At 39.4% G+C, this 23,195-nt stretch overlaps 1 protein-coding gene across 3 annotated transcripts in view; it reads right to left on the bottom strand.

Annotated features, from left to right (window-relative positions):
* Window positions 1-23,195, bottom strand: part of LOC109195984 (uncharacterized) — a 98,445-nt gene that overhangs the window by 42,496 nt on the left and 32,754 nt on the right. For 2 of the 3 annotated variants that reach the window (XM_019348887.2, XM_025900903.1), the window contains one exon: window positions 21,708-21,820. In XM_019348887.2, the coding sequence (XP_019204432.1) occupies window positions 21,708-21,820 (113 nt within the window). Of the gene's footprint in view, window positions 1-19,312; window positions 20,648-21,707; window positions 21,821-23,195 lie in introns of those variants that run through there. The other variant, XM_019348891.2, reaches the window with a different exon arrangement.

Below are 23,195 nucleotides of genomic sequence, written 5' to 3'. Positions count from 1 at the left end.
TGAAAATATTTCTAAGTGTATAGTGATATTTAGTAAAAGTTCCAGCTTTTTATAAAAACATCAATTTAGTTAAATTAGAATTTATTTATATAGTATTTATTTATATAGTTGACAACATTCCACTTCTTCACACTTTGTTACAAACCTTTCCAGTGTGAGCTGGAGGCACCACCTGACCAAGCCAACAGAACCTCCGCCACTTGGTTACGCCTAGAAATGTCCATTAAATTATGAACAGAATCGGCGACAAAGGGCAGACCCGACGGGGAACAAGTCCAACTTATTGTTGGCTATGCAAGAGGGTAAAGAGCTGGTCCAGTGTTCCACGAGCAGGATGAAAACTGCATTGAAGCAGAGGTTGGAGTGAGTATGGAGCACAACGCTTCCTTATATTTGGCGCTTCCTATAACTACATTATAAACTACTTCTTCCATTTGAATTTTCTATTCAATTCAATTCAGTTCAACTTATATAGCATCAAATCACAATAGTTGCCTCAAGGCACTTTATATTACAAGGTAAAGACCCCCAAATAATACACAAAACAGAGAAAACCCCAACAGTCATATGGCCCCATGAGCAAGCACTTTGGCCTCAGTGAGAAGGAAAAACTCCCTTTTAACAGGAAGAAACCTCCAGCAGACAGGTGGTATGTTTAATTATTATTTATGTTCCAAGAACAATAAAAACTAAAACTTTGCATGAAAAAGTTTTCATGTAAAATGTGTTTTTAGCCATTATGCTCCAAATTGGCTTGGTATTTTTCAATGTAATTTAACAACTTATTTTTGTGTAGTGTTATATAATACTTTGTTGTTTATCTATTTTATAATGTGTTGTTTTTTCTCACTGTCAGACTTTTAATTTTATTGTATATAGTATACTGTATATATTAAGAAATAGCTGTTATTTCTTTGCATAGCAAACAATTCATATGATGAAAACACAATTGTAAGGATTCCTGTTTTTAAAGGTAAAAGTGAAATTAAAATGTCAATTAGCTGGTCAAAAATATTCATTAGTCTAATTAATAGTCATAAAACCTGAGAGGTTTTTTTTGTATGTTTTTGTTTTCTTTAGTTGTTTTTGCTCCCATATGTTTATGTTCAGTTTCCCTAACATTCCCACAGCAAAGTGGGAAGTTCCCACTTATGCATCTCCCTAAAAGAGAGCAAATTTAAACACATCATCTACTTTAACAGCCAGCTATTTTGAGAAAAGGAATCTGGCTCTCTGTGTGGGCGATTCAGAAACTATCAAAGCCTCAGCATGCAAGACAGATGCATGATATGTTTGGGTGCCAAATGACTCTTGTTATTTTTGTTGCTCTGTGGTTCGTGCCAGTGCTGTGGAATGATAATGAGGATTGTTTGAAGATTTCCATGCCAGCCAGTTTGGACATTTTGGCTTAATTCTGAGCTTTATCCAAGTGCGTTGGGATTTGTAGACAACAAATTTGGCTTGGCATTTGCATTTTGGCTGTTTGACTTGCAGTTCATGGGCATATTGGCTATGGTTGGGAACTTTTGACCTCTTTTAGATGTGGGCTGATGCACAGAGTCAGGCCTGCAAACCTCCCAGCCACAGTATTATAAATTTACTTAAGCATTACTGTTGCTGGTTCTATCTCTAACCATGAGCAGAAAACATGACGAGGACAAATAGAGGACAGGGTGAAAACTGAAGCTTTTCTTCTTTTTCTGTTCTTTCTCCGGGACTTTCTATTTGACACAAGATACACCATCAAATACTCATTTCCCACAGTAACTATGACCAGACTTTTTCCATCTATTTGACTTCTTTGGTGTCAAACTTCTGACAAATTTCACACTTCCTGTGAAGTTTTAAAGCTAGTAAACTGTCATATGTCACCCAGACAGTAAGTTCCACATAGACTTGTTGTAGATAATACAAAACACCAGTGATGTCAGGTTAACACCCGATGGTTTGTGGGTCATTCCATGAAGTAGACAATTTAAATGTTGGAATAAATAACACAGATAAATAAGCATGAGATTCTGACCAAGCCCATGTACTTTGAAAACCTCTAACTCTGAAAGATTACACATTATTACGGCATAATGTTTCATAGTTTCATTAAATATGCTTAAAAAAAATACCGTACTGGAGGCAGAGTGAGACTTTTTCTCAGATTTAACTGATTTATATTTACTAACCCGTAAATGTGTTTAGTAAAGGCCTGGTAGCTGTCAACATAATCCAGTATTGTAATGCAAAGTGAAATAAAAATACTTAAAGATAGTATAAATGACAATAAACTAATTAATGGGGCATTTTGATTATATTCATTGTGATCACAAATATATTTACGATGGATGACTTATGGACAGCTACACTGTACAAGTATTTGCTTTCTGTTTGAAAGCATTTCATGGTAATAATGTTACAAAGAGTAAAATTACTTGTGTTGTTTTATTAATTAATTAATGGAAAATAAAAATCCTCAAAAGGGCTGTAATGATAGCAGCTATGCATCTAATGTGTTTTGTTTGCATTTGAATGTTATGTTTCATACATGAATAATTTTACTATGCACAGTCATGAGGAACAGAAAGTACACACATTTACTACAAAATACTATGCTGTGTTTGGTTTTGACCAAATGTGGTGCTAACCACACATCTCCACTTTGGTCTCATCTATCCAAAGGACGTTGTTCCAGAAGAGTTGTAGTTTGTTCAGATGCAATTTTGCAATCCTAAGCTGTACTGCCATTTTCTTTTTAGAGAAGAGGCTTTCTCTCAGCAGCCCTTCTAAACAAGCCGAGTGCATTTCTTTTTACCACCACTGCGAATGTGATAGTAAAAAGTGTATTTACCATTAATGAAACCTGGTAACTTTAAACAACATAGTTCTGAGTAATCTGATGATTTTTGCCCTCTCTTCTGTTTATAACATCACATCGCTGTAGAATATACACAAAGTACACACTATGTATGTAATTTCCTGTTTTGTTTAAAACAGTTCTGTATGTATAAGTGTATGTGTAAGTGCTACCAGTAATATATGTGTCACAAGTTTTGGTCTTTACAGAGAACTTTGTCTTCTACTGTACCATGATGAAGCAAAAGGGTTTTTTTACTGTAACACAAATGGAATTTGTACCACAAGCACAAATGAACAGCTTCACTTTGAGTCTAATAGATAGTTAGTGGGTTTGGAGGCTGAGGTCTGACCCTCGGAAAGTGCTGCGTATGGAGTTAACATCATGTGAGAGGGCCTTCATCCAACCCAATGGTTGTGTAACAGCAGGTTTGGAGCCTTGGCAAGTCTCAATTTGGTGGGAATGGAAGTGGTTTCCTCCCAAAGAATGAGGGTGGATCCAGTCAAGTCCCTACAAATTGGATGCTCACTTTACTTCAAAACTTCACCCTGGGAACAGAAAAAGCAAGCTAGATTCCACCCAGGACGATATTTTTTTTTGCATCATCTAATAATATGAGCCTGAAACCATAATGCATGTCAGATGAAGAAATGATGCTGCAGAATGTGAAAATCTGTTGTTTTCCGTGAAAATATACATGGGCCAGGGAGACTAATCCCACAAAGTTGTTGCCTCTCCAAACTTCCTTAGCCAAAGTTTTAAGTTACAACGAAAGCACGTTTCTCTGGCCAGATCAGTCATCCTGGCTTTCAACTCAAAATTTATGAACCATCATTAGTCCCTTGAAATATCAAGGGTTGTGTTTACTTCCCACACTGTATTCCTCCTGTAATATTAAACAAAATTAAAATTTTCTGAAACCTGCTGGTTTTCTTGTCGCCTGTTATACATTTTAAGCCCAAAGAAGTTAGCAGACCTTTAAAAAATGAAGGCAACTGATTCCCTTATGTTTTTTTAAGTTGATGAACTTAAAAGTTGAAGCTTATCAGAACTCCAATATTTTGATTACAATTGAAATGTACCTTTTGGCTAAAAAATGTTTAATATTTAAATTCAAAAATCTTTAGTAACTAGAACTTAAAGTTTTCATTAACGTCTCCTATGTGAATAAGTTGACATAACTTAAAAAGGAATGAGTTACTTTTTTAGTTTAGCAAAACTCAATATTTACTGTTCATTTTTGTAATCATTTTTAGTTAAAAGTCAAAGATCTTGACCTTAAAAGCTCAAAAAGATGTCCCACAAAATGTTTTTTTAAAATTAAGGCATCTGATTAATCTCAATTGCATTGAGTACTGCTAAATTTAAAAGCTTAAGTTCAACAATATTTTCTTGGCCTCCACCAATAACAAACTGAACTGTTAATATTAGAGAAATACCAAAATAAATCATCAGTTTTAAACAGTTTAAAATTTAGCAGTCATCTACCGCTCTGAACCCAGTCAGTTAACTCTGAATGGGCTGTGTTAGCTTATTAACTCTTAGGTTATTAACTGGGTCATCTCTTGTGTTTTGGGCAACATTTTGGTATTATGGTTTAGGTTCAGATTTACTGGTAGTCTTAGTTGTGCTGTTTTGAGTGTTTAATTCCTTGGTTAGATTCCTTCTTGAGTCTTGTTTAATGTTGTTAGGTTCTCTGTGTATTTTATATTTCCTAGTCACTATGTTGATACTCTTGACTTTATTCTATGTGTGATTGGTGTCAGCTGTGTCTCCCAGCTGTTTCTTCTTTGCCCGGTTGACCTCTTGTATTTAGTGTCTGCGTCTTCCCCTGCTCGTCGTTACACTATCTCTTTGTGCTGTGTCTTGTCCCTTCGTGTCCTGAGTATTTCCTAGCGGGAGTTTCTTGGTTTCTAGGTTCCTGTTCCCAGTTTAGGTTCTAGTTCTGCGTTTGAGGTTTTGGCAATAAAGCTGCACCCTAAATTTAACTCTCTGTTTCTGAGTCCTGCATTTGGGTCCTCCCTCCTGCCTGCCACACAGCATGACAAACTGTTAGCTAATGGTACCACTGCTTTGTTTACATTTCACTAAAATGGCTTGGGAATAAAAGGAATCTAAGGAAAATTAGAATACTTACTGTGATACAAACAATGCTGGTAACAGTCAACAGTGACTAATACAGAGCCACCACCTTTCTGATTTTTCCAAGAGTCTTCAATCCTGCCCACTCACATTTCAAAATCTGCAGACAAGTAGGCAGACCTCGAAAATCTGACAGGATATGAACTCACTAGCGGAGTCTTTAGCTAAAAAATATTTGTGGATAATGTTAGTGCCAGAACCTGTCAGCAACTGATAAAAGACAAGGACATTTTACTTTTATTCCATTGTGAGCTGTTATATCTTTCAGGTTTGGGGTCACTTTGACCCCAGGACTCAAAACCTTCCAAAGATACCATATAATTTAAAGAAATTAGTAAAATTATATTTTTTAAGTAGTAAGTACTTTATTTGCAAAAAAGTAAAGTTGTTAAAAATAATAAGCTGAACTAACTCAAATGAAAGAAAATGTTAGATAAACTTAAGCTATTTGAGTTATTTTGTCAATTTTGTCCCCTTTTCATCAGTCTGTCTTTTCCATACAAACACTCGTAACGTGCCATCCCGATAACCCAGAAATCTGACAAGGATTATCATAGGATTATAGTATTACTAAAGGGTCATTTTTAACCCTTATCCAAACCAAGTAGTTTCTTCTTGTCATGCAGGAGTTGAACCCTAATCTCCTTGATCAAAGTCTTGCAACTTATCTGATTTTATGTGTCTTTTATGTGTCTTTAAACCTTGGTTCAAAACAAAATGAAGGATTTTATGGCAATATAATTTTTAGAAAATTGGGTTTGATTGTCACTTTAGCATTTAGTTTAAAATTATGCTCTGCTTTTAGGCATGTGCATATCTGTAAACTCTTTTTTCCAAATGTGATTTCACTTTGGACGTAGGTTGTAATCCGAGTTTGTTTCCCCCAAAATATGCAACGCCTAGTCCAAAAAATGTGAGAGGCCCCAGTTCGGGCCATATCGAGTCCAAAGAAAGCCTGATCCAACCTTTCTACTTCAGTAACAGCCCTCATAGTCGACATGTCACTTCACTGACATCGATTCAGTTGCTTATAAAAGCTAATATTCTCATAATTAAATGTATACATTGCTGAATAAAGGGTCTCAGAACAGGAATAGTTACTCCGGTGAGGCACAGGAAGAGGGCTGTTTTTCTAAGGCCTAAAGCTGGAGCTGGTTTGCTCCAGTGACGCTTGGGATCAGCCCAACCCAGAGTGGGATCACAGCGCTCTCCGGTTCATAGCTGCAGGAACATCTGGTTCTGTTTAGGCACAGTGTTTATTCCACGCGCCGTTCCAGGGACTGTTTGTAATGCGTTCCTCTGTCGGTGCAGTCAATGAGGTCCCAAAGATGGGAATTCTGCTATGTGATAAAAAAGGTTAATGCTCTCCCTTCTTCTTAAGACCTGTCCCTGATCCTGGGTTGAAATGAGTTTAATCTTCCTTATCCTTAACCTTCGGATAAGATCGTGTCCTCTGCAATCTGCAGGAGTTTTTTTCATTATTATCTTGTGGCTTTGTAAAGACAGGTGGTTTAGTTCTGTATTCAGTCAGAAAGTTTCCTCATAAAGCAACCATTTAAAAGAAGGCTTTTGTTTCAGCAGAAGAAAATTGCACAGTTAAGAACCTGGAATAGAAAAGTGGAGGGCATGACACATGTTCATTTCCTTGGCCTATTTTGTACTGCTCACAAAAAATGCTATTCAAAAAGCTCAGAGCTGTAAATTTTATTTTAAGTCAAGTGTTATGACTGAAAATTGGATACAGAAAAACCAGCATCATTTCCACTGCTGGTCCCATTCCCACTGCTATTACTGCCATTTCCATGCCATTATGATTTCCAGCGATACCTCCAGCTCTAGCCATATTGCTGCTTCGCTTTGCCTCCAGTTCCCTTCAACACTCCCACTAAACCAGTTTCCTGGCCCAGTTTATCACAGCTAGCACACTGATCTCCCTCACAATCAAGAGGAAGTAAATGACATCAGCAGCCTTCAGATCAGGCGTTTTGACCTGCAGGATCAGCAGGGACACAATGAATGCTTTTTGCCGTAAACATATCAGCAGGCGAGGATTGTTTACAGAACTCAGCAGCCTGCAGATTTGCCGGATTGGCTGATGATTTTGAACAACACTTGAGTACACACTGAGCTGTGGTGATGGAAATATACCATTACTGGCAACATGTTTTGGCCACAAACTGGTATTGACATGTTATTGCTTTAAGCTTGATAAGAGAAACGCGAGTACTGTAATTAATTTAATGGTGGAAACGCTTCTTGTTGTTAGAGCAACATTAACCAAAGTTTTTTAGGAAATTGTTTGAGCTTAAGAGCCCTATATCTCTCTCTTTCTCACTCTTCCTCTTTCTATCAGGAGTGGGAAGCAGGTGCTGTGGGATTTCAGGTTTGTGAGTCCAGCCAACACACCTGTTCCTAATCAATTCATCACCTCTTTGGGATTTTAGAAGCAACCCTAACCTCCATTCTCCACCAAACTGCGGTTTGTCCCAAGGTTGCAATTTGGCTCAGTAAACATTTACTTGCTTTCCTTAAAATCTGTCTGATTCTGGTTGCGGTCCCGTTCTCTCGTCCTTCTTTTGCTCGTTTTGGCTCGACCTTCTTGAAGATTCAAACTTGCCGATCCCCGCCTACTAACCCAGAAACCACCCACTCACCTGCCTGCCCACTCTCCTCCACTTTTTGACCTTGCACATTCCTGGACTGTAAAACCCCATTTTTGCAGTGTGAAAATAACCCCAACTAGGGAATCCTCTCTGCAAATTAAATCTCCTCATCATAGGTGTTCCTGCACCTGTAGAGAAACAAGCCTCCCCCCATGACCCTGAAAAATATACAGTGTAAAAATTTATTACAGGTCTATTAAGTAAATAATTATTTATCTGTTGCACATTTTGGAAATAAGCAATAAGCATCGAACTGCACATCCTCTGCTACTTTCTGTAATGCAGTAACTGGGGTAAAATATGAAACACGGATGCACATTTTCAAAAACAAACAAACATCATTACCATTGTAGTAAGAGCTTTACACTTACAGTATATTTTTCCAGATATCAAACGTTTTCATTAATACACACACTACAAATGTTTTTTTCTTAAAGAAGTGTGTCAGTTTGGTTGTGTGGGGAGCGAGGAGCTGGTTTCCAGGTGCTTTGAAGCTGTACTTGCTGGCAGTGGTGGGAGTTCAGGGTTTGATCATTGAAGTATTAAATTGGTGGAGGGGGTGGATAAGCTACTCTGAAGGCACAGTTGGAGATCACACGGTGAAAGTAGGAGGCAACATCATGATTTCCCACTGAGTTTACAGAAGAGAAACAACAACACTGGATTTACTGAATATTTAAACTTCACAGTTTCTTCCTATTGACACCATATTTTTGTGAGTTTACTCCAGTTTTAAGATTTGCTTTGTACTTTTTTTGCAAACATAAATGTAAGTGTAGCAAAAAATGGCTAATAAGTTTTTCTCTATTTTTAAGAGGGGCAAAAGAAAAAGATGCAAACATAACACATCCCTACATGCACGTCATAATCAATAATATCTCCAATAAGTGCCGGTGAAAAAGTGAATGTAAACACAACGGACATGTTTAGTGACAAACTTGCTGCAGCTGCCGCTTGTTAACAGTTAATCTGTTCCCAGTAAGACGGCCTTTTTCTTCTGACTCATAAGGAAACAAGACTCTTTGAAAATCACAGTTTGATTCACACCATTAATATAGGGGAGGGAAAAAAAGCCTTCTTTACACCAGACATCCTGATTTAGAGAACAGGTATGTTTCACAGTGAGGCGCACGCAAGGTGGGTGGTGGTGCTCCCACGGGTTACTGTTCTCCATAATTAGCCCATTACTGGACGACAGAGAAACAGGCCGACCTGCAGGAGACTAATAGCCCACAAAATCCCCTTTGTTAATTTCTGTATCCCACCAGCAACCATCCTGCCAGATACTGTAAAGCACATTTATGATGGAGGGCAAAACTGTTAAAAAAAAAAAGCCCTCAAAAACAACACAGTTAAAAACAAATAAACCGTTACCATGTTGTAATTACGTGCTGTCACACATTTATACAGCAGTCTGCACTACACCAGTGAAGTGTGACTATCAGCTGGCAAGCACAAACACCTCCCGAGCAGGTAAACATCCTTATGTAGGTGAACTTCATCATGCTGCTTAATCATAACTTCCAGAACAATCCGGATATTACACAGAAATGATTGAAGCAAGAAAGGGTTGTTTCATCGTGTCTTGTCCTGCCGATGTAAGTCAGAGTAAGGACATTCAATGCTGCGTAATGGAGGTGAAAAAATTGCAAGAAGCCAATCAAAAGTCAGGATACCCAGCTTGATAATAAACACCTGACGAGCCTACGGGTCTGACTCAGCTCCAGGATGCTGTTTAATCACGTACGAGGAATGTACCCTTAGGTGTGTTTTTCTATTTTGAAACAGGAACTTTCCTGCTGCGATTTGCTTCATCATAACTCAGTCTTGAGTCTTGATTTGTTTTTAATGGCAACATTGAGGAGCTATAGTTTGAAAAATCTCAAAGGTTCTCTGTAGCTGAGTTAGAAATTTGGTGTGGTCGTCTCCGGTGAAGGGTTCTGGGTTTTTCCAAGGGTAGAGAGAGATCTCTAACTTCTGATGCATATCCAGTCATTTGGTATAGGACGCAGGCCTTGGATAGGGCAGAAACTGCTCAGTTCACAAAAGAGAAACAAAGGTAACCCCAAGTAGGCATCAAAGGGGGAAACAGTCAATATCTAGCCTTCATTTCAAAGTGAATACACAAACTAAAAAGTACAAACAGTTTGGGGATGAAGGATGTGGAACACTGAAGCTAATCTGCAGGATGATGCTACGTTGTGATAGATTTAAAACTATAAGCCAGCTGAGGTTGAGCTCCAGTGTATTATGGATGTTGTTTAGACAGAGAGACAAGCAGCTGCTGTGTTGGCTGAGCCTCCAGCTCAGCAGGAGTCACACAGCACTCATTTCATTCACTTTGAGACTCATAATTCTTCACTTCGCTCATTACATCAGACTAGCAGCCAGGAAACTTGCACTCATGAGTTTTTTTAATCACACTCTGCTGTCATGAATCTCGTCTTCAAAAGCCTGTCGTTCATTTGCATGAATCACCCAACGTCTTAGATCAAGTCGATCAGTGTAAAGGTCATTCAGATGAGACGCCGACATTCTTTCAAAACAGGCCTTTTGGGAAATTTGCAAACACGAGGTGAAATGAGGGTAAGGTCCCATGCAATAGCATGGAGAATGAAGTCCAGTCAAAGCCGGATTTATTTCCGAGGCTCTTTAAACAAACATCAAAAAGTGTTTGACAAAGAACAAAGGCAGTGCATGAAGATCAAAACCGGTGATAAAACCACAAGACAGGGCAGGCACATCACGAAGTCTCAAGCATGAAGAGCCAGACTGCGTGTGTGTGTCTAAATGAATAAAAAGCCAATCGTTTCCAATCATTAGCTTCAGTTTTCTTACCAACAGGGGCACCCAGTGATGGAAATGAAGATTAAACAGGGAGTTCTATTTGTGGGGGTAATGACAGGTGAAATTACCGATGCCAACGCGATCCTATGATTAAACCATCTGGACCAAAGTAAAGTGAACTCTCTGTGTGTATGTAGCGTTTGTGTCCCCCTCCCATTTTATTTTTCCAAAGGCTAAAGAGGCCCCTCCATGCTGACCATAAATAATTAAAAAAGCCTAATTTTATCAGTAGGTGGCATTTACTGAACACAATTATCTGCATACATTGAGCCGTATGAAATGAATTAAACTAAACAGCAAGATAGATGGTTTCATTTAATAGCTTCTGAAAAACATCATCGTCAGCAGCATGATTGTGTAAGAAAAGTGCAACTCTCAAATCTCTCAAACTAAGCTGTCGAAGCAGTCTAAAATAACTTCTAATCTTATAGTAAGTGCAGTGACTGGCTGCTGTGAACACTTGTCAATAGATGTGTGTATTTTGCTGTTGTCATAATAGTAGAAAAGTCTCTAGTGTCTCTAATGGAAACACGGATTTCCATTAGAGATACAAGTGTCACACATAAATCCTTCACATTTCCAGCCAAGAACTCATTTATGGGCACAAACCTAAAAGTGTAGAGCATGCCACATGCCTAATGAATAATTCTGATTAAAGACTTAAAAATCAACGCAGTGTAGCTGCCTCTTAGCAGTTGGGTCCAAAATATAGCTGTTTATTTTATTTCCTAAATCTGGAGGTTATAGTTTTTAGGACACATTACTCAAGCAGAACCCCTTTTTTCCCCTCAGAACTGCCGTATTTCTTCATGACATAAAGTCAACCGGTTGTTGGAAATATTCTTTGGCGATTCTGGTCCACATTGACATGATAGTATCACGCAATTTCTGCAGATTTGAAAGTTACAGATCCTTGATGAAAATTCCCCTTTCGAGATGATGTCAGTTTTGCGACATGGTGTGCTGTCCTGCTGGAAGTAGCCATCAGAAGATGGAAAACTGTAGTCATAAAGGGATAGCCATGGTCAGCAACAACACTGTGGCATTAAATGATGATCAGCTGCTACTAAGGTGCCTGATGTCTGCCAAGAAAATCCTCCACAAATTTAAAGCACCACCGGCAACCTGAACCATTGATACAAATGAGACGCTTTCGTGTTGTTTACATCCAATTTTGATCCTATCATACGACTGTCCCAGGAGAAACTGAGACTCTTCGAGGATTTTTCAGGCCTCTGTTATCCAGTTTATCTCCACCCTGCACTTCACTGACAGGAGGACCAACCAGTGAGGTCTTCTGTTGCTCCAGACCAAGGTGATGTGTTGTGCACTCAGAGACGCTATTCTGCATACCTTGGTTTAAATTAGCGGCTCTTTGACTTCATATCAGCTCCAATAGTCTGGTCATTCTCCTCTGACCTCTGACATAAACAAGCAATTTTCACCCAGAGAGTGACTGCTCAGTTTTCCTTTTTCCGATAATTCTCTATAAACCCTAGGTATGTTTGTGCAGGAAAATCCCAGCAGATCAGCCATTTCAGAAATACTTACACTAGCCCATGTGATACAAACAACAATGGCACATTGACTTTAACCACTTTTCTTTCCCATTCATTCAGTTTGACTGAATGCATTGAATTGACATTATGTGTTATATTAGATTGTGTTAATGAGGAATTAAAGCCCTGATAAAGGTACCCCTAATAAACTGGCAGGTGAGTTTATCACATTTGGTGCATTAGAATTACAATGTCTACATTAAATGTGTCACCCATCATAATATTGAGGCTGATTTATATGTTTTTAGCAAGATAGAGAAAGTCTAAAGATAGAAATGCTTTTGTGTCCTTTGGCTGCTCTGCCACTGCTGGTTACACACATTCAATCCTGCATCTCACATTCCCATGAGCAGTAGCAATCCCTGACACAAGTCAATATGCCGTTTTAATTTTAGTTATGACTCACTTAATTTGACCTTATCTAATTGATGTGTAAGCTCACTGCTAGCAAAATCTAATTATCTTGCTTTTCCATTTGGTGCAGGGTTATTGCTGCCACATCATGGATTTGATTGATAAACGGTATCTGATTAAGCGAGAACAGGAAAGCAGAAACAAATCACTTGTCACAACAACACACAAATCGAGACTTTCTAAACTAAAGTGTTCCTTTAGATATCAGGGTGGTCAGAACCAGTCGACTGCCATCACGCAGGGAGCAAGTCAATTCAAGAGACCGCTGTGGCAGCCTGAATCTTCCTAGTTCTATTTGAACCAGTCAAGCCAACTAATGAGCAGAGTGAGAGTTTATACACATGACTGTGTGGTTGGGTGCAAAAGTGTGGAGTGTTGTCCAGTCGCATGAGGTCAGAAACACTGAAACAATACTGATTTAGTACCAACAAAATGGGATTGTTTGGATCCCATTACAAAATGAAACAACCATTTGGAGAACAGCCTCAGGTTACCTGCTCGCCAAAAGTTGACACACCTCTCTAGCTCTAACATTCCTATCTGGCTCACATAAAGAAACTATTTTTATTGCAGAATTATTTTGTAGTATATAGTTAATTTAGTTTTAACGTAACACAAAAATCTTTCTTCACAATGAAAAACTTTTGGGGGGCTCAGAAGACCTGCACATCCCAATTGCACAACACACATTATTTGAGCTCATATAACAGCCCACTTGAGTAAGTGAAACTCTACCTGAAGGGTAAAACAGGCTTAAAATGATGTGAAACACATGATCAAAGCTGAGCTACTTTGGCCACACTTGTCTTTTATTGCCTGAGTCAATCTTGAGATTACTGTCTGCTTTGAAGGCGGGGCAGGCAGCCACAGGGCAGGAGCTATTAACTCTGACTGAACTCTCTCTGCAGTTTGCCTGAAATATAACAGGCAGACTGGCAAATTTCAAGGGACACAGAGACAAAAACAGAAGAAGACACAGAGGGATGGCAGCGGATAGTGCGGTCTTTGCTCTGTCACAATAGCTCCACAGATCACATTTTACCTCACAGCATCTTGAGCTTGGGTATGGCCACTACAGAGAGCCAATGAAAAGCCAAGGGGATGCTGGGATGTCTCACTCATCCCAGTGGGAGATGATGTCATCGAATAGTGATGTAATTGATGGGCAGCATGTAAACGTTTACAGCCACACCACTCTCTGATGTCACATATGACCCTGTGCTCTCTCAGTTTCAGACCTCCCTACAATTACTGACAGTAACAAACCACCAACCTCACTCAGTGTCGAGTAGATGCACATTACTATCATCTTACCAGTGGTTAGACAATAGAAGTATAACAAGATGAGTTTTGAAATCTTATACTCTGTGCTGAAGCACCTTGAGGTTACTGGTTGTAGTGATGTGGTGCTATATAAATAAAATCAAATTAACTGTATGCACAAATATAGCTATTTTGAGGGTCAGGCCTTTTACTGTCTGTGACTTTGAACTTGGTATGGATGTTGGTGCCAGACAAGCTGCTCATCAGAATGATTTGCTGGCTGCTGCTTTATTGTACAGCTAAAATATTGTGTCCCTTACATTAGACAGGGGAAGAAAAAAGTACAGACCTTTAAACCTTTAACAGTGAACGCACAGCAGGACCAATGTGCCTCTCTCACACAGCTCCCCAGAGCTTTAAAACTTTTCATCCCGGCTTCTATTTTTAGCCTCTCTCTTGTCAGTGTCAAGCTTTTTTAGAAGGATGCATAAGATGCAAACACTGAGCTTTTGTACGGGTTCATGCTGCTCTTCTCTCTGGAAAACAGGACAGTACTGTCACGCACTATGTCGCCAGCGTCTCAGCTTTAAATCAATGTCTCGATAGAGCACATGCACACAATGTTTCCCTTACACGTGAACTGAGAGAAAAAGAAGTCAGCTTGACACAGTCATCGCAAACATCACATTTTTTATGTTTCTTTTTATGTTTCTTTTTATGTTTCATACAAAGGTTCTGACATGATATATCTGTTAAGTTCAGATTTGCATCGTCTGACCTCACAATAACCGACCATTTGCTGGGTGAAAACATTAGAAAACTTTTAGTTCTTATTTGTTCAGTAAGAGAGATCTGAAGTACATGTCTGAGTATATTAAGACCCAGTATTGAAGATAAATGCTATCAGCCAGTAAGCTTTTTGACTTATAGTCTGGGAGGCACGGTGCTCTGATGGTTATCATTGCTGCCTCACGTCAAGCAGGTCCTGGGTTAGAATCCCCTGGCTAGGTCGCGGTCCTTCTATGTGCAGTTACCAGGCACTTTTGACTTCTTCTCACTGACGATCCTAAAAAAAGCTGTCTGTCTCTGTGTGTCGGCCCTGTTATCGACTGCAGACTTGGCCAGTGTGTACCCACTCAGACCCTGAAGTGGATTGATTTGGAAGTGCTTAAGAAATTGGATGGATGGAATTATAGCTATTGGCTACTCGTGTTTGTTAAAACTCCAAAACCAACAACTTCTCACATAGTCAGGTAACAAATGCCAAAGCTCACAAACTATAACCATTTGAAAACTGCTGCAGTCCCTCATTTTCCTATTGCAGAATAATAAGTTATGACTATTCCAGTTATGTATTCCAGTTATGACTGAGGTACAGGTCTCTAGTTTAATGAGGCTAATAGAGATTAATATGAGATTGTTGATTATTCACTGACCAAATATAAACCACTATAGCCTCAAATGTTTAAATGTATCAGACATGTTGTTTTTAAAAATCAGAGGATTTCTCCTGTCAACCCTTCAAAATAAGCCATACTAGATCAGTCTTTTTTTGTTTTTTTAAATAAACTTAAATGTGTACTTAAGTTTTCACAGGACTGTATCAAGTCCCATGAAAACATGACGTGACTCGCAGCCAGTACTAGCTCTGGATGTAGTTAGAGATTACAGCAAATAATAAAGATTCGTCTTTTACAATAAGGGAAACTGTGGACACAAACGGTTTTATCTTCTTTGCTAATAAGGGTTAATGAGATACTAAAATAAACCAGTGTAAATGAATTAATATGCCAGTGATTCATTCAGCAGGAAGATTATCCCAGATTTAAATCTTGTTAGGAAATGTGAAAAGTTCAAACTTAGAATAGGACACAATAGTCTCATTAAAGACATGCCAAGATTAAATAATTTCTCTTTTAGTAAAGACTTTAAAGTGTTGGTACTATATAATAATGAATGGTGAAGTATGACTCTAGTATCTCTAGGATAGATGCTTAAAAGCATAAATATTTCCGCTTTAGGTGTCGTATAAGCACGTATGGTGGTATTAACGATAGGAATTAAGAGTTTTCTCTTATCAGGAATTCTGCTGATTCATTGTTAATCCCTCAAAACATCACACACCCACCACCTTCCAGTAAATTTAATCCGGTGTCCTCCTCGTTCCCCTCCAATCCCTGGCACGGCACCTATCTCTGCTTGCGGAGACACAACACGCAGAGCGACAAACACGTGGGAGGACATTGAGTTCCATACTGTGTGTTTCTGACAAGGGAATGGTGGGGAAGGTTTCTCAGCCTTGAGAACATGCGTCAACAAGATTTAGAATCCTTCGTGCCGACACTCAGAATATCATATCTTCCTTTTATCCCGGCAACAAAAATGATAGCGTGTAGGAATTCACAGTCAAACAACACCTGTGGTTTTGAACCTTCGCTGTGATTGAACTCATGGGTTTTGCCTGCTTTGGTTTTGACTGGCAAGCAGAGTTCAGAGAAGTAAAAGTCCAATTTTAGATTCTGGACTTTGGACTGGTTGAGGTGGCCGAAACCCAAACACACTTCGAGCCAGGGCAAATATTTGCTCTCACCCCTTCTCATTTCTCTGCACAACTCAGTAATTACTTTATGTCGCCTTTGTCCTCCATTTTATCCTGTTTTGTCTTGTATCAGATGTGTTTTAGTTTACAGGAAACAGCCTCTGACTCAGATTTAGACTCAGCACAGATAATAAATGCAGTGTCGCTCAAGGATATCGTACCCTTAGTATCTCATTATCTCCCGTCTTTGTGACCCTTCTGTCTCGGTTCGGGCACAAATGAGTTATGATACGAAGGGAACATGAAAGAATTTGTGCCTCTCATAACAGGACAGGCAAATGCAAAGATTTAAACAGGAACTTAATGTGTCATATCTGATCTGATGGTTGATGTTTGATGTGAACAGAAAAACATGCAGTTTGCTCTTTATTTTTTAATCTCTGATCTGACCACATCCACACTTGATTCAGATGACTTAACTCTATTCTTTAACCAGTGAAAGATGAAGGAAGCTCTTTTAAAAATAAAAAATAAAAAAAGACATCCAATAAAGAGGCAAACTTTAAATTCAGGATTCGAGATGAAGTGCCACTAGTTGCCAACCATCCTTTTGAGAATGTTTTTGTTTCAGTGAAAGGGAAGTGAGCTGCAGATACCTAGTTCAACATACGCTCACCGCTGTTCACAGCCTTAACTTGCACATGCTGATATTTACTCTGTGAGATGATAGATTAACAGTCAGGTGCAGATAGCAAAGTTAACTGTGGAGATGAGAGCTAACAAACAGACACATTCCATGCAGTGGGGTGGGAAGGAGCTGAAGTGGGGACGGGAGGTGCGGTTTAGTTGCTCATGGCCTCTTCCGTGACCCTTGCGGTTGGGAAGTACCGGTGATTGCAATCAGTACTAATCCCAACAACAGATATTCTCATCCCTGCTGTGAAAATCCAGCGTAAAACTGGTTCGAGATGTTGGACAAGGTTAGCCCAGGTGATTTATGACTCAGGAACTACCAGTGACCTGTGGTGGGACAGACAATAACCCGCTGATTGAGGGCTGCTGTTGAGTTTTCACCAAACGTAAACATCTTAATTCATGTTAATGGACTGCGGATGTGTTTCTCTGTTTGGGAAGTAACAATAAACTTAGGCTTTCAGGGTTGGGTAGTGATGGCTATTCACCTGGGGGAAGAGGTGTTCTCAAGGTGTCCTGTGTGTGTGCAGACAACATCAGTCACAAGGCAACTGCTAGCTCAGGAGCTTTTGACTGACACATTTTAACCTTGACTTCCAGACAACACACTATATTAAAATACTGGAGTTATTAATAGCATAGACAGTGAACTCTCACAATTCAGCTGGATGCTATTCATGATAAATTGTTCAGCACATATTTACAGTAAATCCCGGAAGCAGATTCTCACTGAAATCTAACTATTTATGGTAAAACTGATTATGAATTTGGTCCATTCTTCCCTCCAACCTTGCTCAAAGGCACAAACACCAGCTGTGACTGGCCAGAATCAAGTTAAAGTGAAGCCATGATCTTCAGTAAACCGTCACTCCCAGAAAGAGAAAATCAATAATTCTTTATTACTGTTATAAAAAGCCATTAGCCATTTTCTTAATAGTCTCTTATGTAAGCATCTGTTGTGATCTGTTATTGGTCAGAAAGGCTATGCATGGTCAAAGCACAGATCGATTTTGCATCATCCAAAAGCATTCAATACCTTTAATGAATAATGCAAAACATGTCAACATCAGTAGTCTTTATGATGGTAAGTGCTAAACGTGGTTCCAGTCAGTGTTTGATTGTGCTAAAGAGGGATATTCACCATGTAAAGTGACACCTGCGGTGACCAAATTACAAGGACAAAGCAAATGGTTCAAAGGTCACCAATTCCTGTCGCATTCCTGTCTGATATAAGACTCTAGCTGCCCTGAAAAAGACATTATCTGGACCAGAGCATATGTTGCTCTTATATCTTTCAGGACTGATGCCTTTACAGGTGTGCAAGGTGCCAAGTCCATAGATACTAATGCACCCATATACCACCAGAGATGCAGGTTTATGAACTGAGCACTGATAAGAAGCTCATTGAAAGCGATTTCCATGCTTTCTAAAATTAAATTAAATTTCTCTTTTAAACAGTTTTCCACTTTGACCCAGAGAAGACAGCAGCATTTCTGGATCATGTTCACATATAACTTATTCTTTGCACAACAGAACTTTAACCTGTATTTGTGAATGATACAGTGAGCTGTAGTCAGAGACAATTAATTATAGGAGTCTTCAGCCTTGTTTGCGCACAGAGATTTCTCTAAATTAAATCTTTTGTTAATATTATGTACTTTACATGAAGAGTATTTAAAGTATTTTTTATGCCGAGGAACATTATTGAGTGTAGTTTTTTTTTTTTATCTTGGTGAACCGCTGCTCTTTTTTACTTCTGTGAAACTCTGCCTGTCTAAGATGTTCTTTTTATACCCAAGGCAAATGCTTGTTTTCATCCATGGAAAAATATTACAGACATTCCTGTATGGCAGTAAAGGCACCTCCAGAAATTATGCTCCTTAAATGAAATGTGGTGCCTGTAATACTCATAATAATAGTTCTGAACAGACAAGTAATGCAGCAGAGCTGATAAAGTGCCAGCTGGCTGTGTGAATGGGGACATGGCCAGGTATGACAGCTGGTGCTCAAATCTGGCCCGTATTGATCGCACTAGCATGACCCCATGTTGCTACATTAGCCACGTGGATGCCATACCAAAACAAAACAACAACCCACTGTGACAACACATACACAGACACATACTGTATACTTTGTGGCTCATGTTTCCACAGAGCGTCCCTGCACATTCATATGATCCTCAGTGAGAAAAATACATAAAATTTGATAAAAGTAATAATAATGAACTGTTGCTGAAAATCATGCTCAGTTCCCTTTAAAACTTCGGTTTGTGAATTTAAAGCAAAAAGAGCAACAATTCTGCCCTCATTAGAGGTTTTTGTAACAATATATTGTCTGTTTTGTCCTGTTAAATTCTGCTGTCTAATACAAATGTAGACACGATGTCAGCTCTTGATATGGGCGGCGTCATGTTTCAGCATTTCAGAAAGAGAAATGAAAAAACCCCAGCTCACTGCTCATGGACAAGAGGCTAGTCAGAGAGCTTTATGTGCTTTATTTTATTACCAGTTACCAATGCCATACATCTATCTACAGCCTTTTCTCCTTCCCAGACTTATTTTACGTGATACAAATTGGATCAATACAAACATTGTTTGTGTGTTATCACTGATAAAACTATCTACATAAGGCTTCTTAGACTGGTGCTTTATTCATTCCTGGTCCACTAATGCCAACATAATGTTATAGTCTGCATGTGCGTTGCATATAGTATTGCAGTTTAGGATTACAAGAGCACACTGAAAGAAAGCAGTGTTGTGTTACCATTGTGCATTCTTTTCACTGTACCATCTGGTGACCTCACTCTTCCACCCCCATCTACAGCTCTCTTTCTCTCACTTTGTTTCTTTGTTTATATGTTTTCCTCTGTCACTTTCTCTCCTGCTCTCTGGGTCGGAGCATTCAACGTCCAGTGAAAAGTGCATTGTGAGACGAGCCAGTGACTGTGAGCAATGTGAGAGTGACTTGAACCTTTTTTAGCGGGACATGCTTGTTGCTTTTGTTTCAACAATACAGCGGCGATTGTCTCGCTCGATGCTGGGGAATCACATTTTGACAACAAACGGAGACAAGTCTTGGATGATTAGTGGTATTTGCTATCAAAACCTGCACCACGAGACAGCATAATAAACTTTTTATTTCAGCTTGCAGTGCCACTACTGATGCCACAGGGTTCTCAGACTGCATCTGGAGACGGCCTTGGCACAATAATTCAGATCAATGACCTCAACTCTCTATGTGGCTGCAGGGATCTCAGCATGTTTCTTCAGAATTGCTCTTGGACTAACTTTATAGTGCACCAGGGCTTTGGGATTACCACCCATCTTTTCCTCCAGTATTGCAGGATGAGAAAGTTCATTCTTAAAACTTTCAGTAATCTGTTTCATTATTGCACTTCAGTAAAATTACAGCACACCAGAGCATCTTGAAGCCTTCCTCTCCCCATAACACTTAAGTTATCTTCCATGCAGATACCCCACCCCTATTTCCCTGAGATTTCCCTGGGGAGTGAGAATATTGAGTCCATAGCATCGTGTAACTGACCAGCCATCTGCCTTACTGCCTGAGAATGCATTCAAAGGACACTACATAAAACAAACAAGAGCAGCAATACTTGAAACGGAGATGTTTGTACTCCTCTTCATTCCTCTTCTGATGCTGCTTAATAAGTTTGGTATGCATCCTTACATAAGAGATGAGCAAATGACCACAATTAGAGAACATCTGCTGAGCTCTGAATGCATGCTCAGCTTCTTAGAGTCCAGGCTGTTGTATTTAACAGAACAAGTACAAGCATTCTTTTGAAGGCAGAGAATGGGAAAAATAACAAGAAGCTGATAGAGTTCAGCTCAAACGTAAATACCTGTTCAGCGAGAAGGCAAAATAAGGTTTCTGTTAAATGTTGGTAATGGATGGTTGGCAACATCAAAGCGCTACGCAAATAAATGACAGATTATGATTTCTGACGATAAATTCCCCAACCCGTTTCTCATAATAACTGCACTGACAATGGTAACTTACCGAACATGTGTGTGAAATCCCCTATTTGCTTGTTTTCATCTATTTACATTGATATCTTAGGCAACAGTGCCCTCCCACCTTTGATTCTACAGGCTGTTTGTCCCTGTCCTGTTTCATTATAGCATCATTTAGGAGTGCAAAGCTGCACCCAGAAGAATAGCTTTGCAGCGCGCAGACTTACAGTGCATGCTGCAGAACTACTTTAGGTCCCCAGGGCACATTTCACAAAATGTGCAGCATACAAGTTGCAACTTGTAACTTGTGACATGTCATTGTTTACTCTCGAGGTAATTTTGACACTATTGTCTTATAAAAAAGAACCATGCCGCTCTCCACAAGTATAAGATGGAAGTTAAATAAAGCGATCCCAGGTGTATTTTTTTCTTCTACATGACTCTCTGGTCCAAAATATTTTAAGAAAGTAAAAGCAATAAGAGCAGAGGATGGTATAGCATATTAATGCCCTTAAGAAATAAAATTCATGCAGTTCAGTAATGACTGCATGTTTAAGTCATCTAGTTTTAGCTATCTAGACGGTGAAACCAGTCTGTGCATGCTCATCCATAAGCTCTTTTGGAAAGTATGGAACATTTATAAGCTGATGATCCAGAGCATTCTTGCAGGGGTTATTTTTGTATACCTTCTTGTGCACGAAATAAATTCCAAATCACCACTGCAGATTATCACTCCACAGGAGAATATCATAATGTCTTTCTTTTTACCTTGCTTTGGGTGTACGGAGTGGCTACGTGCGTCATATTAAGCCAAAGGAAGAGCTGATGGCAAGGACTCTCCACTGAGACTAAAGTCTGGTGGGGGAGCTGTTCATCCTTCCCTGGGGAGACAGAAAAGCAGAAAGAGTTATGTCAATTAGCCAGATACTGCCTCAACAAAAAGCTCCCCCTCCTTTGCACCTCCAGTCTGGCCAGACCCAGCTAATCAAATCAAGACAGGGAGACAAAGGCTGGAAGCACTCTGTGGTTTAAGAAGGAGGCAGACGGGGTGGAAATAAGCTGTGGAATATGTCAGGTATGTCACATTTGGAGTGGCATTTGTTCCAGTGGTTTTGCATTTAGTGAGAAAATGGGAGAGGGCTGCGCAAAGTACTTGCACAACAAGAATTAATGATGTTGCAGAGGTGTCACCACCAACTTCTGAACTTAGCTTCAAACACGACAGTAACCTGATCAGTGTTTCATCCTGGATTTGGGATTTGTGGCTTTTCCCCCCATTTCTTTTTTGAAGATAATGGCCTGTGGGTCGCTTTGTTGTTCACAGGTCCCTTTCTGATGTCACTTCAAAGCTAAGCTCTGCGCAGTCTGGACTAGATGGGGGTTTTAGCCTGGCTTGACCAGACACACTTCCGAGCCCCTTTTCATGTTTGACATTCATCTTTTTTCTCCCCTGACAGGCAATTGCAGCAGAGTGGGAGCCCCCACACACTAATTACAGGTCAGCATGTCACCTAAAAGGGGCTCTCCCTAATTTTTTGTTGTCTTTTAAGCAACCACTGCCTGACATCACAAAGGTGGAGCTGGGTTCCCCAAGCACAACCTTTGGTGAGGATGCAGTACACAAGTAACTGGAATGAATAAACATGAATATGAAGCATATGTACAGTTATTAAGTTATTACAATCATTTTTAGGGCTGGCTAACCTTTACTCTCATTACATGCTTTTTGCCCAGGTTTAAAAATCAGTAAAATTAGTGGATCTTATTCTTTATTTATTCTGAGCAATTTATGCTGTGCAATTTGTTTTCTTGACTGATAACACTGACTATGTGCTAACATCCACATTTCTAGTTCAAAATTAAGTTCGTTGAGCTCAAAGTCACCTTATGATAATTTTATGACCTATAATATCACACGATTGGGTGTTTTATAAAATGGGTCTTTGTATCCTTCCTTTATCCGTGTGGAAAATACTGTACTCATTACACCCTTACAGCATGTTCAATAACAGTGCAAGAGGAGAAGAAGACCAAAACAGCTGGCGATCCTGAAATAAAACAAACTGCCCTACATCTCAAACTTTTTGAGCTAGGCTTTTAATACATACGAACGACGCCGTTACTATTTTATCGCGATCTCCCTGCTGCGACTTCCAAATTTAATGCGGCAGAGTTGAGTCCTACACAGTTGGGAGGAATGGAATGAGAGGCGGCCGTGGAAGATACCAAATCAGACCTCTGTTAGGGGGGATGCAC

The sequence above is a fragment of the Oreochromis niloticus genome, linkage group LG19, assembly GCF_001858045.2.
Source record: "Oreochromis niloticus isolate F11D_XX linkage group LG19, O_niloticus_UMD_NMBU, whole genome shotgun sequence".
Taxonomy (NCBI): Eukaryota; Metazoa; Chordata; class Actinopteri; order Cichliformes; family Cichlidae; genus Oreochromis; species Oreochromis niloticus.
Note: the sequence above shows the minus strand (reverse complement) of the source record. Positions and strands in the feature narration are given on the sequence as shown.